This window comes from Drosophila navojoa, chromosome 3 (genome assembly GCF_054131105.1).
Source record: "Drosophila navojoa isolate 15081-1374.11 chromosome 3, UAZ_NAV_1.0, whole genome shotgun sequence".
In the NCBI taxonomy this organism is placed as follows: Eukaryota; Metazoa; Arthropoda; class Insecta; order Diptera; family Drosophilidae; genus Drosophila; species Drosophila navojoa.
Window position 1 is genome coordinate 15,867,928 of NC_142891.1, and position 19,394 is coordinate 15,887,321.

A 19,394-nucleotide genomic window follows, 5' to 3' on the forward strand; every position below is an offset into this window, starting at 1 on the left:
TGGCACAAAGTTATTTGATAACTACAAAAGTATTATTAAATATAATACACGATTAAATAGATAGAAAATATAAATATTAGAAAAACTTTTTGAAAATAAAAAAATAAAAAAAAATTGAAGTTTTCTTTGACTTTTAAAAATGTATTTATATAAAATTTTAAAGATATTTCACATATTGGTTGACTGATTAAAGTTATTTAGGCAAGGATACCTATCATAAATTATAAAATATTTAGAAAAATTATTGAAAAGAAAAAGTGAATACTTTTGTTTACGGCAATTTTAAGGCCCTTTGGTGAACCTTTGGTACGTGTTGACCCTCTTTATGTAACTTATGTAGCTTAATACTAGTTAAGTGCTGTTTACTGTTACGTATTAGTCGGCAAATGGATTGTCCGTGTTAGTTTCAATGCTTAGAGCTCTGGGCACTTCGTAACGTTTGATTGGATCTCTGTAGATGGGATTCTCCTGGCGAGCGTTGTTCCTCTGCTCCTGATCGAAGCGTGCATACTCCCGGGCGTCCTTCAGGCGCAGACACCACCAGATCAGGGCAATGATGACCAGACCCAACAGCACCGTTATCAAGGATATATAGCCAAACATGGCGTATATGTTGACGGGTTCGCAGTCGTTGGCCTGTATGGCCAGGTAGTTGGCATGATCGACCACCTGATAGCTGAAGTAGCTATCGCACTGGATGCCATTCTTGTTGACGATGCGCACCAGGCAGACAGTCTCCGCTTCCAGCTCATTGACAAATAGATGGGTAAAGCGCTCGTTGTACTGGGCACTGAAGCAAATCTCGTTCACATTCTCGCAGGAGCCCATATGTTGCTTCTGTGCGATAAGGCAGATGACGCAGGGCTCGTAGAACTGGCACAGCTTATTGTCCTTCTCGGCATCGATCTCACAGAACTCGCCCAGGTACGGCTCCCGGCACTTGCAGACGCCGCAGTCGCAGCTGCCACGACCAGAGCAGATCTCCCCCGTCGGTCCGGTGCACTCGTCCGTCGAATCCTTGCAGTTGCACTGCGTGCCCGACCAGCCGTATTTGCAGACGCACTGACCGCAGTAGCACTCGGCGCGCTCCTCATCGCAATCGATGCACTCGAGGCACTCGCAGAAGTTGCCCGTATAGCCGGGATCACAAAGGCAGCTGCCGCACTCGCAGTCGCCGTGATTCGAACAGACTTCAGTGGCCAGGCTGTTGTCCTCCTTGTCGAGGGGCTGACGACAGGTCCTGAGCAGCGCCTCGGTAGTTGTCGCGTTCGACGGATCCGTCGGACAGTTACAAAAGGTGCCCGTCCAGCCCTCGTCACAGATGCACATGCCGCAGTTCAAATAGCCCTGATTGACGCACTGAAAGCGGCCGTATTCATCATCCGGCTCGGCTGGCTCCTCGCATGGACACGGACGCTGCAGCTCCACATCGATTTCCATGTACTCGCTCAGCGATGCCTCCTCCACGCGAATTTTGTGATTCTGCAGGGGATGTCTTGAGTCAGATTTCACAATATTCATATTCAATTAGATGCCAATACTCAACCAATACGCCATTCTCGGGATAGTCCGTGAGGGTTACGTCCACAAAAAACTCTATTTCCTTGCCCTGGCTCACGTTGTTGCAGTAATTGCGTTTTCGCAAGCTGGGAAATTGTCCAGCGCAATCCGTGAAATATTCCACTTTTATAAAGTCCGGACTATTGTCTCCAAACTGCGTGCGCTTTACGAAGCTCTCATAACTGAGGGAGAGGTACAGATCGAAAGAGTGAGATAAGGAGAAGGATTTAGATTAGATGTAGGGAGAAAAGGAGTTCGATGTGTAGAGTGGGAGGGAAACATAAATAGACAGAAGAAGGAAGAGAGACCCACAGAAACACAGAGAGATATTCAGAGATGGACAAAGAGAGAAAGAGAGATAGAGTGAAAAAGAATAAAAGACACAGAAAGGAGTGTAAGCGGAAGAACAGATAAACGGAGAGAAAGTGAGAGAAGGATAGGGAGAGAAGAATAAAAAGAAGAAGACGAGAGAAGACTAGACAGACAAACGAAGAAATACAAATATTCACAGTCCCTCACTTACCTCTTTTTGATCAGCTCCAAGATATTGGATGAATCGGCGCTCAATATTTCGACATTGCTAATCTCCTGCATGAGTCCGCTCATCTCCTTGTAGGTGCTGAACACCTCCTCGGTAACGGCAAAGATGACATTGATCTTGCGCCTCAAGAGCTCCCGGTAGATCTCCTCCAGCGACGGATAGTCGTAGGTCAGCGAGCCCGTATACTCGCCCGCCTTGTTCAGATGGCACTTGCGATCGTTGCGCTGCACAATGCCCGCCAAGAGGCCGTCGCCAGCGAAGTGCATGAAGCCGTCGGTGACCAGGATGACGACCTTGCGCGCCTGCTGTTTCCAGCCGATTTGCTTGGGGCAGACAATCACCTGCATGAGGGCATCCAGGCCGCCCTCCAGATTGTCCAGATTCCCCGTTATCTTGCTGGCCGCCACGGCCGCCGTAAATGCCTCGACATTCTCCGTTAGCTTCAGATGGTGCCGATAGCCGTAGGTGGGCTCACAGCTTTCCCGCTCGGCGGCACACGGATTCTCCCGCAGCTGCGGCATTATCATCGGCATCTCCGGCTTGTCCGCAAAGGAGCCAAAGCCCAGCCGATAGTTGTCCGTTAGACTGTGCAGCGTTTGGGTCAACTCGGCGCCGAGCTTCTCCAGTGTATCCTTATCGTCGCGCATCGTCCAGGTGAGATCCATCAGCACGTACAGGTCGAGCGGATTGTTGCCCGCCGCTCGATAGCTCAGCTTGATGCGTTGCGTGTTGTCTGCCCCAAAAAAGATATTCGAATTGGCATTCTGATTGGGGTTGGGCCAAAAGGGGGGTTTACGGCCGGGCCGTAAACTCAAGGGGTTAAGTGCGCCATTTACGAGCTGTTTTATAGGCTGCAATGCCATCGTAAGACAACGGACAGCAGACAGACGAGAGTAGTTAAACATTGCTCTACATTCCATTACACTATCCACCACACTGCACTACACTGTACTCCAGTTTATAGCCCTTCATTAGCGAACGCAGTTGTTCGCACCCATGTTAAATGTTTGCCTTCCTTTAATCCTTCAACCCCACAATTGCCCCAACGCATAATTACAACTCATGCCATTGTTGTTTTTCCTTTTGCATTAAGAGTTTAATGAATGATCTCTCGCCTTGTCTCATTGTGATAATAAGCAGCTGGAGCTATCTGCCCCTAGCTAATCATAAGTTGAGCCCCAATGTAGTATAAGCTAAATTTATCATGCAGTTATCGCATTTTTCCTTCCTGTAGAAACTAATTTCGAGAACTGGACAGTTAAAAATGGTTAAAAAAACAAAAAAACAAATGATAGGTTGTTCAAAAAATGACGAATCCATTCAATTGAGACATGATAACCAGATATACTATAAGTACGATAAAATAAGGCAAACATTATGGATTTTTATTTCACACACTCATACTTCTGCTTCGAAATATTCCTATGTTAATTAGGAATTAATCTCTAATGTAGTAGATGTCTACTCTCTCGCTCTCTCTCTCTCTCTCTCTCCTTCTGTCTAACTTTACTTCACAATAGTTTCCAACTTATGTGCAGATTAGATCCATAAGGTCCACTGTATGTAAGCGACGAAGGTTCAATAAACTCTCTAAATTCCCACGCTGCCGTATAATTCCTCTAACTTAGATATGAAATGAAGTGGTGATAAGCCACACACACACACAAGAAGAAGACACACAGACACACACGCACACATAAATACGCACAAACACACCCTGTGTCAAATAAACAAAGCAAACAAAATGCGATGACACACTTTTCCAGCTAACTAATATATAATACGCCGATAAATGTAGCGTAGTTTAGCTCAAGAAGAGAATGAGGGGAAGTGAGTGATAAGATACGCACCTTTGACCAATTTGAGGAATACGCGCTGCGGCGTTACTTGCACCGCCTGCTCGTCTCGCGCTTCGTAGTCCTTGAGCGGTCGCTGCTGCAGCAGCTCCAGCTGCGGCTGATTCTCATAGATATTCGCCTCGCTGCAGTTCAGGCTGAGCAGAGTTTCGCGAGACAGGCAGCGCGAGCGCATCTCATAGGTCTGCCAAAGAGAGAGAATATTCAAGTGGGGAGTGACAGGGAGAGGTATGGCGGGCGCACCTTGTCCGTGCACCAGGCACAGCTGAGATGGGTGCTAAGGCACCGATCGCAGCTGTCCAATGAGTGCTTGCATTGGTCATCTGCAGAAAGAGAGACAGAGAGAGAGTAGGGAAAATGAAGAGCAAGAGAGTTAATTAAATCGATTTGCCGAACCTATTGTCATGGACGCCGCGAGAGCCAAGCAGAAGAGGTGGAAGTAGAGCAGCAGTAATTTGCCGCTACGCGACGACATGTTCGTACGCTCATTCACTCGCACTAGCTCTCTGGAATTGTGCAATTCGTCTATGTTTTCGTTCACAGTGCTAACGCTTTGGGCCGTAGAACTTGCCGGCATCAAAACCGAACGGCGACTAATCACATTTTTTCACATACACAAAAGAATACAAACCTGCGCCCTTGTTAATAATATTTTGTATGTGTGCACGTGTGTGTTATCTTATCAATGCATGAAATAATACTATTTAATAAAAAAAACTGTTAAAATACATAAAACAAATTTTGGTTAGGACAGTATGTAGGCGAGACAAAACATAAACAGAGGGAATTCAAAAATAATGAAAGAAAAATAGAGAGCGAGAGCGAGAATGCAAGTTACAGCGCGCAATACGTTTTCTAGACTACTGATATTATTAATAGCTATTTGCAAATTCACTTTCGCTTCGCACAATTTTTCTTATCGCATTGCCATGAGGATGTATGTATATATGTATATTTCACTTGATTTGTATATTTGCTTTCATAGTTTACCATTTTTAAAATGTTGACATGTGATGCATATGAAATGTTTTAATTTGTTATTCAAGAAACTATTATTTTTCGTATGCCATTATTCGAATTATTTTTAAAATATTGCTGTTTCTCTAATTCAGAGCCGTTATTGAGCGCATTCGCAAATCAATCAGCTTTTGTCAGCAATCGCCCAGATATATTTAAAGTAATTGAAAATTCATAGGCAAAATTGACAGAAATGTTACGCCAACGTCTTCGGATTATTTTTTAAACAAATATTTAATGCTTAATCAATATCAGAACGATTTCTTGTAATGTATTAAATAAGAATCTAAAATCAAGGCATTCGACTAATAGGAAATACTCAAATTGGCAGCATTATGGGATTGTGTGCAGCCATGCGAAACTGGTATTTTTAGCTCTTAATAAAATACTAAGGCTGCCGGCATATGGTCACACAATGTGAGAGTGCGCAACTGTTAAATTAACAGACGCTCAAAGAGCATAACAGCGGTGTGAGCGCTGGCCAAAAAAGGCTAAACTGAAATTGTAGGAGTTAAATATACAAATGATATATATTATGAATCAGAAATCTTAATATAAATTGTAGAATATTTTTCATTTTATTAGTTGTTAAACTGCTGTCATATACTCACACTCAAAGATTTTTAAATATATGGCATCCGAAACAGAGTGTAATTTTCGGCTAAACTTACGATTACGAAGTGTCGACTTATTTAACAGTGGAGTTAATAGTTCAGCGCTGTTATCCATTTTGAGTATAACAGTTTCACTTACATTTTTTTAACAGTCTGGAATTGACGGCGATTTCGAACGGTTGTGTACGCGCGTGTACCGGCCGCATCAAAGAAATTTTGTTGTGTTTTGCGGAAAATCGAAAAACAAAAAAAAAAATTTCTAATGTTTATTAAATGAGTGTCGCATTGTTTGCAACAATTACTCCCTAAGAGTGTGTGCAAAGTGAGAGTGTCTATTTAATCGTCAGCTGTAAATTACGGTGAGTGTCGCGCAAAAAAAAGGAAATAAATAAATAAAATAAAAATTTACGCGGCGACTGGCGGTTGGTATTTTGTGGAATAAAGAAAAGGTGAAATGTCATTAATAAATGAATGAAATTGTAGTCAAAGTGGAATACATAACAACTAAATACATAATACACATATACAAATTAAAGGAGGCAGAGCACGGCGACAGCGACGGCAATGTCGGCAGCAACTGAGACGCACAGTGCACAGTGAAAAAGGAATTCCAAATTTTTTTTTTTTGTGTACTACAGTAAAGTTGTTGCCGCCGACGTCGCTGCCGCCGACGCTGACTTACGGCTGTTGTTGTTGTTTGGCTAGGCTAAGACTAGCTGCCGCTTGCAGCGACGCTAGCGTCGGCATTGCTTTGTTTATTGTTCAGTGTGTGCGTATGTGTGTGTGTGCGCGCACATTGTTGCTGTTGTTGTTGTGTAATTGTGAATTGGGTAAAAACCAAAACGAAAGCAAGTAAATTGCCCATTTTCTATTTTCCATTTTCCGTTTTGTGTGGCCAAATTGCAAAAAGTGAAAAGTTTAATTTACTAAATAAGCGGCTGCGTCGCAGTCGTCACCCACACACACACACACACAGATACACGCACACGCTCACGCACGTAGGGCAAGAAGTAGAAAAAGAAGAAGAGGAGGACTAGCGGCTGTTGTTGCTGTCTGTGTCTATTTTTTGCAATTTCTGCCTGCACACGCTCATTCGTGTTGGATTATTGGATTATACTCCGCCAGCAGCGTCGACGCGCCGCCAATAACGGCACTTCGGACACACAACACACACACACACAGATACACATACGTATGTATACACGCACGCATAGAGGCGGCAACACCGACGCGTCGGATTATTGTCCTTCTAAAGGAACGTGCTTTTAACGGTACAACTCAAACACCCGCCCATCCGCCAAAAGTGACAAAAGTCTCGGCGTGACAGAGGAGCGAACGAGATAGATAGTCAGCGCGAGTCAAGGAGCAGCAGCAGGAGCAGGACGCAGGAGCAAGGCAAACTATTCAAAGGTAAGTAAAAAAGTTAACAACAAAAACTAGTGAGAAAAAAAAGCTGTAATTAGTGCAATTGTGGTTATGATTTCATGGGGCTTTCCAAAGGGGTTTTCCCTCATTTCCAGCATGTGTTGGAATCCCGATGGCAATGACTTTCTTAAATGGCAGAACTATCCGTTATCTTGGTTTGTTTTAATTAACAGGAGTAAATAGCATTATTTGAGGTGCTACAAATGAGGGAAAATCAAATGACATTAGATTGGGACAAAACTGTATAGAAACGCGTCTAATATTTCAATTTATTGTGATGAGCAATTACGAATAATTTATACCAAATTAATCTATGTGATTAATGCACATTTTTAATTTAATTTGAGTTTCGTATTGAGTTTTATTTCATTTTAAATAGAATTATTCAACTAAACATGAGTAAAATTGTATTACTAAAATATGTATTTTTAATTAAAAAGGATATTTATAAAAAGGTTAAAATTAAATATCTTAGTTGTAAGATATTTGATTTAAGGATTCCAAAAGGAATTTATTTTATGTATTAATAGAATAAATGTGAGTTGTTCCTTCTATTTAAACACATTGTCAATTGACAATTAATAAATAATTATGGTTAAGAAATATTTTTCCTATGCCATTTCAACATTGATATCACTAAATTTCTTGAATGAAATATTTTTGATTGCCAAATAAATTTTCGCCTACAATTTTATTTTTTTCTCAGTTGATTTTAATGAATCGTTTAGCTGCGCTGCATTGCTATGTGAGATTTTTGTATTTTTTTTTTCATTTTGGCTGGTTTTTCCAGGCAAATCGAAGCGACGCGACGCGACGCAACTGACTGACAATTTATTCTAATGTTCGATTCCGATTTTTATCGGTTGCACATAAATTTGTTTGGTGTGCGCGGCTTGCGTAAAATGTTCTGTGGCAACTTTGGTGATTTATTGCCTGTCGATTGTCGTCGGAGCAGACCCAACCCGGAGCGGAGCGGAGCTCCTCCGCCAGATCCGCAGCCAGCCGCAGCCATAGCCAGGCCAATAGGCCTGCAACTAATGTACGCGTCGCCGTCATCGTCGCCGCACAGATGCCGCGGATTAGATAAAAAACGCGCGACGGCGCTCTCAATTTATGCGTGTTGCCAGAGAGTTGCCAATTGGCAATTGCAGCAGTTGGGCACCCGCCCCCGCCCTCCACCCAACTCGGCCATAACGTGGCTGAAAAAGAAACTCAAACTGAAACTTGTCGCGCCCACTAAATCTTGGCCATGTAGCCGGCCGTCCAGTCGGTGGACGGTTCGTCCTGCTGCAGTTGCCGTCTATCATTTGAAATCATGTTCGAGCGATAAGAAATTATACGGCCGTGGCCATAATTTACGTGATTTGCATGGCTAAAAGCGTTCGCTCGCTTTCTCACACACACTCTCTCTCTCTCTATTAGAGAAACACTGTGATACAGCAACATTTTTGACATTTATTGTTTTTAATAGTGAGGCCCAAACAGTTTTATGACTAAAAAGAAAAAAAAAAAAAACACAGGAACGTCCCCATCCCACCTCCACCCACTTTTAGTGGCGGCGATAAAAAACTTTATGCACCAACATGATCGAAGAGCTGTCTTTAGAGTTTAAAAAAAAAACTCGTAAATATTAAATGAGTGAAGAAATTGTAAATCGACTACTTTTCAAATTAGCAGAGACACATACGCACAGTGGTTGAAGATTGTTGATCTATTGACATATGTATACTTCAGCTTAAATCGAATTGCATTTATTGCAAAATAAATTCAATTAAACTAAAGTAAAAAAAAATAATATTTATGTAAAAAGTCCATTGAACTTGGAGATACTAAAAAACGTTTATATGAATTTTTTAGAATTTTTATTTTTTATTCTGATAGTTTACGATAATAATAAAAAAAATCAGCTATAAATATAACGATATTCAAGTGAAGAATATGATCATTTAATAGGTGTATATAATTGTTTATTATTATTATTCACGACATTCTCAAAATAAAATACTTTTACATATTTAATTTTTTTTAATTTAATAAACTGGCTTGGTTATATTTCAATTAAAAATCTGCTCAGACACTTGTCACACTGTGCGACGTCATAAAATGAAAAGTGTCATAAAAATTAGTCAAGAAATCACGCGCTGCCTTTTCCTCCATACATTTGTTCATTTTTATTTGCTGCATTTGGACTTTGTGTTTTTTTTTTTTTTGTCGCTGTCGCTGTCGCTTGGTTTATTTGGTTGTTTGGCTCTGACACATTTGTATGCTAATGTTGCGGCCGCTGAAGGCGCAAGCGCTTCCGGCGGCTAAGCGCTTAGAACTTCACTCGAGTCAACTCAACTCAAGTCGCCTCGACTCGACTCGACTCGACTCGATTTAACTCAACTCGTCTTCAGCCTCAATGGGGGGATCTATCTATCACTTTGATGAGGGTCGTCTGGCAGCAGGAGCAGAGCAAAGGTCGTTGGCTTATTTACGAATTATCTGAATGAATATGGCATATTAAAGTGATTTTTTTGCTATAGCTTATTTATACTTGTATTTATATTTATATATATTTTTTTTTTTTGCTTCTGCATTGATTTGCTGATTAAGGACTTTAATGTCAGCAGTGAATCATATAATTCAATTTGAATATATTTTTTATGACATCCGATTGCAATTTAGATAACAAAGAAATAAACTAGTTTTGTTGATTTGCAATTAATATATAAATCATCAACAATAATCTGCAGGCAGCAAAAGAATAAAGAAATAATTATTAAACATAAATCAAATCAATAAAAAAAATATTCAGTTGATAAGCTTCGGGAAAATGTATAATTTTTTCTGCAATGTTTTGTTTTTTAATTGTGGAAATAATTGAATTAATTTAATTTTTTAAAATAAATAAAAACTAGTTCAGATTGAAAGGAACTGATAACTGATTTACATATTATTATTATTTATTAAATAAAGAAATATTAAAATATTAATATTCCTCTATAAACAGATTCCGCTTGAAAGCAATCGAAAATGTTCTTCAGCCCAACGTAATTTTTTATGTAAAGTGAAGCATTTTGTCTGCTTTCAATGCGTAATCAAAAATGAAACGATTAAACAACCATAAAATTTGAAAAAGTTTGAAAGATACTTGAAGTCTTTATGCATCCGAAGCACATGTGGCAGCCTTTCCGATGCGATCTGAATACAATTGAAAGTGCAGCCAAGAGTTGAGAGAGAGAGAGAGAAGGAGAGCTATAAATAGTCTGGTTCTTAGGCTGCTTATCGCTGACTTCCTGCTACACGAAGATATCTCTCTATCTATCTATAACTTAACCTAAACAAATAGCGAAGCAACGCTGTCTGAATGCCCTCGACTTTCTCCTGGCTAACGCCTGGGCTAATGACAAAGATATCAATGGCAGAGGGCGATGAGTAACCTTGAACCCGCCACCCGGGGGCAAGGCTCATTTCCGGCTGAGTGTGACTCAATGCAGATACCACAAAAAGAACAAATAGAGAATCAGTAGAAGAAAAAGCAGAAGAAGAATAAGAAAAGACGTGAATCCACAATGCCACAAAGTCAATAAATACGCCAAAAAATTATCACTTGCTCGTTAGCACAAACACACACACACACACACACATAAACACAGGCACAAGAAATGCTAGAAAAACTAGATGTTAACAAAGGCAAAAACTATTTGAAACGTTAAAGAAAAAGAAAGTCGAACAAGAATTTCATTCAGCGCTGATGGACACTTAACATCCCTATCAATGCCCGCCCTACCTGACCTCACTCTGCCATTGTCTATCTCTCCTCATTTCTCTCTCTCTCTCTCTCTCTCTCTCTGTCTGTCTGTGTCACAACTGTCCCTCGCACATTTCCCAGCAATTATGCGCTGGCCAAACAAAAGTCATTAAATTGCGGAAATCGGGTCAGCAAACGACAAAACCGAAGCGACAAACTCTACAAAGAGCTGACCAAGCGAGAGCTGAAATGAAAATAGTGAGAAAGAGAGAGAGAGAGAGAGAGACAAAGAGTGGGAAACTAAACTGAAAAATTAAGCAGCCAAAAATTACAACTAAATTGTGAATTTATTTACATTTAATTGCGTCTAAATTACTAAAACAAAAACACAAACATTCAACGGGGATCCGTTAACAGAAAAAATTGGACTTTAATGTTTGTCCTCCTCCTGCTCTATGCGCGGCTCTCGTTTTGATGATGATGATGCGGCGACGATGATGACGCCTTCGTGCCCCTCCTCTCCCTACGTATGTCTCCCCCTCGCATTCTGCCCTCTGTCCGTTCGTCACAAGCATAATGATTATGATAATGATAATGCTGATGATGATATGACTCATTAACCTCAACGCATGACCCAGGCAAATTAGAACTCTCTGTGTACACAAGTAGAAGACGAAGAAGAAGACGAAATATAAAACTCGTCTTAACTTCAAGTCTTGTTCTGAACACTGTGCTACAGGCGAAATGTTTTTGCGACGCTTAAAATTCATATTTAAGATAATTTTTATTTATTAATATATTCATACAAAAAATAATTATTTAGGAATATAAATGACGATATATATTATACAATATATATAATATTAATATATATTTGAATGGCAAATTTATCTATATAAAACAAGATAATAGAAAAAATGTAGTTTATTTTGTAGACTTAACTTTTTTCTAAAATTTACTCAATTATATAAATTATAATGGAAATTATAGCTCTTGGCCTTAGCAAAAATTCATTTGTTGCTTAGTGTAATTTGCTTGCATATGAAGATATATTTATTACCACACACACACACACACACGCACAGACAACGTATGTGTGTGAGTGAGTACGCGGCTTTGTGCGGAGTATCTTTGAGGCCGTGTTTTATTGCTGTTTTGTTTGCTTGTTGACTTTTTTCTCTTCTATTTTTTTTTTCGCTGAGTCAGCTTCGTTGCGGTTCGGTGTTAGATGTGATACGGATCCAAAGCACTTAGCTGACATATTTGCTGCACATAAAAATTTCTCTGTAAAACTTAATAGTCTAGATAAAGTTGTAAGTTTCCGAGCCTGAGTGAGCCCGAAGCACCGGCAAGCTCTCAGAATTTAAATAAGTGGACATATGACCTTTTTTGACAAGAGCTTAAAAAAAGAAAAAAAAAAATGAAAAGCGCAAAAACACAAAACAAATATGATGCGCGCCCAATGATGATTCAATTGCCAGGCCAATGTTTTCGCAATTTCGTATTTCGTTACAGTTTTGCAATTGCGGCACGGCCTTTAATACCCTGTGCGAATGTCTATGGCAAAAGGGTATTATTGGGGGCCAGTTGGGCAAAGCTCTCTTTATATACTTCCTATGTATACTTTAGTAATAGAGTTGAACGATTTGTGTTGTGATTTAAATTCCTAATGAATTCATCTCTTTATTTAAATATCTGAGTAAATTTGAAAAATATATGTATATAGAAGTTTCATAATATGTATATAATATGTTATTCACAAAGAAAATATAATCATAATCTATATGCTTGAATCATGAAGCAAAGAATTTGTCTCTTTAGTACATTATTCATAGGTAAAACAGTATAGAATAAATTACGGGTATTTCTTGGTCGAGCGCTCTCAACTGGGCCGCTCACTCACTTTTTTTTGCATTTAGCAATTTGAACTGAGGCATTGGAATAACACACACACACACCTTGAAAATTTGTCGTGCTTTTGGCATGTTACTCACCTGCTCGATCAACATTGGAGCCGCAATGTAATTTGAGGCGTCTCCGTTTCCCACGTTTACTCGCAACTCCAGCTCTGGTGCTTGACTTAAGTTTTATCATCATCAGCTGCATTGGGCAATCGATTCGAATCGCGTCCAATTAACAATGTCTTCGTCTCTTTACTGGAACCTTGAGGTGGGGCCGAATTTCATACAAAATCTCAATTGTTTATTACAAAAGTAACTGAAAGCGATGCAGCTGGCTGCAACTGCAACTGCAACTGCAACTGCATCGGCAACTGCACGGGCAACGGCTGCCACATCATGTTGCCATGTTTATATTTTTCTTTGTTATTTGTTGATTTGTTTACACTGGAAAACATAAACTAAACAAGCGCCGCTGCTGGTGGCAAAAACAAAACAAAATCAATAGATTTTGAAAACGTTCGAGCCAGCCGTCAGCAATATGAATACGTTTGCCAGAGATTAGCAATGTCAGTATATTATATATCGTATATTATGCATTTACTCTGTTTTGTTTGGCCATAAAGCTATCAGCTTAGATTAGAACAAAGCGAGTCGTTTGTTGTCATATTTCATGTTCTAGCTCTGTTTCACATGAAGAAGTAAAATCATTGTAAGTGGCTTTTGTGTATATATATGTTAATTAGTTAGACAAGCATTTAAAAATGAAATAAATGTGAATGATCTCGACTAGTAGATACCTTAAGCTATTATTCCAATCGATTTATGCTTCGTATAGGACTAATCGATTCCATTTCATTTGGAATCAAATTTCGAGAATAGAACAAACAGAAACTCATATCATTTCTGAAAGTAAATAAAACTATATGAAATTACCTTAATATGCCAAGAGAACAAAATTGTAATCAATCTAGAGCCAACTCAAGTTTATTTGGAGAAATGTAAATAAAAGCAGAAATTGATTTTCCATAAATAAGTGAATAGCACACAGAACGTGCAGGTAATTGTGTAGAAAACACTTTTAATTAAAGGTCTTGTGAGTTGGCTGGATGTGCCGGTAATGAAATTGCAAACCATTTGCTCTTCTAGCTGCAAATCAGATGAAAATATTTTTAGCTCAAATAACCAGCAATCAATTTGGGGTTTATTCTAGTGCAGAGCTGAGCAGAGAGAGAGAGCTCACCTGGAAAATTTTCAAACTCCACTCGGCTAGGCACAAGGTTGTCCTTCGCGCTGCTGCTGCTGCTGCTGTTGTGTGGCATTTGTGGATGCATTTAACATATTAAAAGATTATTTCATAGTGTGAGTTAAAGTTTCTGCAGAATTTCCGCTATTTTATTTTCCCCATTTTGGCACCGCATAAATAATGTGCCTTAATTACTGCGGCTTTACCGAAGAGACGTAAATAAAAGTGAAGGCAGGGGGGAAAAGGGTAATTGAGAGTGAGCTCGACTAAAAGATACCCAGACAATTTTTTGAAAGTTGAGTGCAATAATAATTGAAATAAAGTGACTAAAAATATAAATAGATATGATAATATAAATAATAATAATAATATAAATAATAATAATAATATAAATCAGTAAAAATATATATAGAATTATATTATTTATATGTATAAGTCACGCTTTGGCTGTACTAAAAATATTATTTATTTTCCATTTCTAAAATTTGCTTAGAACTGTATATAAATGACTGGATTAAAATGTATAATTAACTAATTTATCTGTAATATATTTATACTTTTAAATATAGGGTAGCTGAAAAAGTATCTATGCCTTATGTTTGCTCGTTCAACTTTTTGGTGTTAAAAAATGAGCGCATTAACTGTAAATGTGCAAGTAAATCGTGTTAAAAAGAACTTATCATTTGCATTATGGCTCGATCCGCATGCCACTTGCCAGCGCCTGGGCCCTCGCCCCTTTGGCTATTAATATTTAATTGGTGCAGCCTTAATTATTGATCAATTGGCAAAGCCAGCGGACACGCAAGTAGCGGCTCCCAATTAAAAATGGAGAAAGGAGTACACAGAGGTTGAGATAGAGAGTGAGCCAGAAAGAGAATGAGAGAGAGAGGGAGAGAGAGAGAATAAACATGCAAAATGCGAGAAATAAAAGCAATTTCCGAGTGAAGCCAGCAAATTACATGCCAGGAACACCAGCAGTCAAAAAAAAAAGTCACAGAGAAAGAGACAGACCGAGGGGGAAATTGTCGGGAAGCGTGTGTGCGAGAGAGCAAGAGCAAGAAGCGTAAGAAAAACTGAAACTAAATTAAGCGCCTTTGACACTGGAAAATGCAGTTTGCAAAAACACCAAAATTCCTTCCGATAAAAAGAAAACTTAAATGAAAATTGAGAGAAAAATGTGTACGGAATGAAAGTGAAAATGCACAGGGGGGTGGAGAGAAGGCTGCACAATAGAACAGAGGGGAACAGAGCTAGCCCCCTCAAAAGAATTACCAGCATAGTTTTATTTTAGTTTATCACACGAATCGAGTTTTGCGAAATGCGTAGTTTTTGGCTAGCAGCCAGAGGGGGCCGCAGGATGCGGCTCTGCAGATAGATGCATCAATTGAAAAGAATCCAGAGAAGCAAAATGTCACACAGAGAAATCGGGAAAATGCTGAAGGAGATGGCAAACGTTTGACAAGCGTTAAAGGCGACCGAGCTGGGAGGAACGTAAAAGCGCTCAAGCCAGGCACATGTCACACATGGAGACTGAGAGACAGCTACATACGCGTGTGTGTGTGCGTGAAATCCTTTAAAAAGGCAATTTTGGGTAGCACTTAAATGCAGACACACACATAGAGACAGAGAGAGAGCGAGGGAGAGAGAGGGAGACGGACGGGTCGAGTGTGCAGGCAGGAGGGCCAAATGTGATTGACAGTGGCAGGCGGTGAGGTGGTCTTGTTCCTGTGCACGCATAACTAGTTGCCATGTGTGACAGTAGAGGAGCGAGAGAGAGAGAGATGCGAAACGAGAGGGAAAGCAACGAACGCGCGCGCGAGAAACCTTTTATGCCTGTGCCTTGGCATGTGGCATGTGGCATAACTTGCCAATATAGCAAGCCCTGGTGCTGACAGGATGAGGAAGCCCCAATGATGCTGCAGCCGCCGCGCTGCTAGTGCTCAGGCAGGATGTACGCGCTCGCATATCCTGCAACGCATAAAATTGTGTCACAATAATTTTGCACGCCTCGCGAGCAGCAGAAACTTGCTTGGCATCAATGCAACTGACAGGATGCAATGCGGCTTGAATGCGGCATGCATTGCATAATTGCAATTAACACGCTGCATCAGCAGCAGCAGGAGTAGCAGCAGCAGCAGCAGCAGCGCAGCACCAGCAGCAGTTGAGGATGCTAAAAACACAGTTACTTAGTGTAAGCACAACAACAAAATCTTTGCAAATATGTTGAACCAGCGCCCCGGCCTCAGTTTCAGTTTCAGTCTGGGCGTGTGAACGGGACTCTCTCTGTCTCTCTGTCGTCCTGTCGCCCTGTCTGCTCTGCCATTGTGTGCAGTCGAGTGTACGGCGTAACACTCAAATGCGAGCTGAGTGTACAAAATACTACAAAAGGCGCATTCAAAAATTCACATGAATTCCGAAACGTAACAAGGACTAAGCAACAACAATAACGGCAACACGACACGGCCATAATCGAAGTAGTTCAACAAGGAAAAAAAGGAAGATGTGTATATCTAAATATATATATGAGGCATAACTGAAACTGAACAACAAAATCAACGCCATTTGACTACACAAAGAACAGTTTGGTGCAATACAAATTCTCTCCCTCTCTCTCTCTCTCTCTTTCTTTTTCTCTCCCTGTGTTGCTGGGAGAGAACGGAAAATGTTTGTTCTTTTTTTAATTTTTCAGAAACTGTTGAGAGTTGCTACAGTGGAGATTGCCTAGATGCAACAAAGTAATAAACAAAACAAAGGCACTACAAATAAAAAAAAAAAAAAAAAAAAACTGAAACTCGATTAGAAGGGATTAAGTTCTTATCACGAAGATTATATGTGGGGGATTTTTGTTGCTGTTTCAGTTTTGATTGGTTTGCTTGCAACTGCTCTTAGAAGGGTTTTTAGTTTCGCTTTGGTTTACAAACTGGTTTTTTCTTTAGCCTAAACTCGTCTTTTTTTTTTTCTCGACGGGTTTTGTTCTTTCTCTCTGCAATTAGTTTCTGATTTATTATGCATAATTGTTTACTTTCTTTGGTATTTAATGCAGATAGGATTATTTTTGTGGCTAATCGGAGAATTTTAATATACATATCATTTCTTTATTAGAGAATCGAATAGATATTGAAGTCCATATATGGCTAAAGCTCTAAATTTGTCTAACTGTGCATAGATAACGATCATTATAGTAATAATTATAATTTAAAGGTTAATAGAATAACAATTTTTACAATAATGATAATAGCTAGTAATAAAAATTCTAATTAATGAATAATAAATTAACTAAATGTAACGGAAATTTAAATTAATTATATATATAAAAAAAATTTAAAAAGCCATTATTACTATTACGATGACTAATTATTATATTTTTATTTTATTTATTTTTTTATATTATGTTGCATAGAATTATATTACAATTATTATGATCCACATTATTTGCATTAGGTCGGTCTACCAATTAAACAAAACAAAGAAACATGTCAATTGAAGCTTCAAATATTGAGGACTTATTTCAACAAACGTTTAGTTCCCTTTAAGATTCGTCCTGCCACTCAAACCTCAGGCTGACAGTTTGCCTAATTGTAGTAAATGCGAGCTATCTTCGGTGGTAGCTAGAAATGTCAACGGTTTGATACGAAATTTTACTGTACACGAACCGAAAATGTTGCCTTTTACATTGTACAATTTGCCTCAATAACACGACAGGCAAATCAAGCAGGCAGGCTGGCAACTAAGCAAGCCAGGCCGGGCCGGGCTGGGCCGAGCCGGGCCAGGGCAACTAGGGTGCCATTTCTACAGCTACAATCTCTTACACTCTTGCGCCCTCCTGCACCATCCTGCTCCTTAGTGTTTCGCCAACCCAACCCCTGCGCGTGCGTGTGAAACGTGTCCGGGACTCTTGTAGCTGTGTGGCGGCAGTTACTTTACTGGTGGCAAAAACACAAAAGCGGCAAAAACTGCACACACCAAAAAAAAAAAAAAAAAAAAAAAAAAAAAAATGTAAGAATATTATATTTGTATAATGGCACATGAGCACGAAATGAGCAGCTCAAGAGTGCAAGGGAGACAGAGAGACACGCTCAGATACGCTCAGTTAGAGCGAGAGCGGAATGAAAGCCAGAGGTATGAGTAACAAGTGTGGCGGGACGCAGCGAGAGGGGGACTTCCAGGCATTTGCTTTCAACGGTGTGATATATTTTATTTTTATTGATTATTCGCTATTCGTTGCCGCCTCCTTCAACATGTACAAATTTCCCATAATATTTTTAGTGTTGCCTGCAAAAAGTGCACTATATATTGTTGTTGTTGTCGGTATTTGTAATTGTTGTTGTTGTTGTTGTTGTTGTTGTTGTTGTTGTTGTTGCTGGCGCTCGGCTAGGATCTAACATGCTATGGACACTTTAATCATGCTCATATTTTATGCATATGTGGGTGGAGTTGTATCACATATTTAGAAGAGAGAGAGTGAGAGGGAGAGACTTGCCTTTAAAAGGGTATATGTGTGATTACAGTAAAATGGAGGCGTGTGGCGTCTATCATTTAGTCCAACTAATATATACTTAACGTTTCGTTTGAGCTTTTAGGCATTGAAGGACTCCAGAGACGCCTGTGCATCAAATTATGGATAACTACATAGATAAACTCTGTTATAAATATGAAATATGCATTAAATATATGCGCACTAAAAATTACAAAATTAATTTAATAATATTTTAATGCCTTCTATAATACATTAAAGCTGTTTTTATAAATTTTCCATGAATAATTTTATGAGAATTTAATAATAATAAATAGACTTTATGGCTTAAAAAATAAGTTAGAGTATGTAGAAATTAATTTACAAAATGCTAGAGGTCTTAAATATAAATTAGAGCTTCTTATATTGTACCTAGACGTCGATTGTAGACCATATAATGGTCGCATATGCCTTAGCATGCTAGCATTCAATTGTTTCAAGCCGTTCCCGATACACTGCAACGCTTCGTTTCGCATAATGACAGCTACAGCAACAGCAACTGCAATTTTCATAATAAACCAAAGCCAGGCGACATGAATAACAACAAACAACGAACAACGAACAACCAACAACAAACACCTTGACCCAAATGCGCGTTGCCAACGCAGCAAATTTAGCACCACTCCACACGCTCCACCCTCGCCTAGCCCGCCCTCACCGTACCCTATCCATTTATCTTTTAGCTTACTCTTATTTTTAATTTGTCTAAACATTTTTTAGATGCCTTTGCAACAACAGCAAATAGAACATGTTGCTCGACAAAAAAGGCTTTGTTTGCGTTTTCAGCTTTCTCGTTTCTTTGGGTGCCTTCTGCATAAACAACAGACAAGTCCCAGAACCAAAAAAAAAAAAAAAAAAAAAACGACTTCAAAAAACAAAAAATAAAATCAGAAAAAAATATAAAAAATGCATACGCAAATTTATACACAAAAACACCCTAACAACAAGGATACATATGCAGAGTTATAGACATGAAAATACATAGATGTGT

At 39.3% G+C, this 19,394-nt stretch overlaps 1 protein-coding gene across 1 annotated transcript; it reads right to left on the bottom strand.

The window, feature by feature from the left end:
* Positions 1-139: 139 nt before the first annotated feature.
* On the bottom strand, positions 140-4,568 carry Itgbn (Integrin betanu subunit). Its single transcript, XM_089257804.1, has 6 exons — positions 4,354-4,568; positions 4,201-4,280; positions 3,952-4,141; positions 2,084-2,834; positions 1,547-1,742; positions 140-1,482 (listed from the first exon to the last, which is right to left on the bottom strand). The coding sequence occupies exons 1-6, from the start codon at positions 4,532-4,534 to the stop codon at positions 376-378; spliced, it is 2,505 nt and encodes an 834-aa protein (XP_089113930.1). The 5' UTR covers positions 4,535-4,568; the 3' UTR covers positions 140-375.
* Between the last annotated feature and the right edge of the window lie 14,826 nt (positions 4,569-19,394).

What these genes read in the sequence shown, in the direction of transcription:
- Itgbn (XM_089257804.1), bottom strand. Translation starts at nt 4,534, where the DNA reads ATGCCGGCAAGTTCTACGGCCCAAAGCGTTAGCACTGTGAACGAAAAC. An exon ending in GTGCCTGGTGCACGGACAAG is followed by an intron (nt 4,142 to 4,200) that starts GTGCGCCCGCCA and finishes TCTCTTTGGCAG; the next exon opens with ACCTATGAGATGCGCTCGCG. An exon ending in ATCCCGAGAATGGCGTATTG is followed by an intron (nt 1,483 to 1,546) that starts GTTGAGTATTGG and finishes CATCCCCTGCAG; the next exon opens with AATCACAAAATTCGCGTGGA.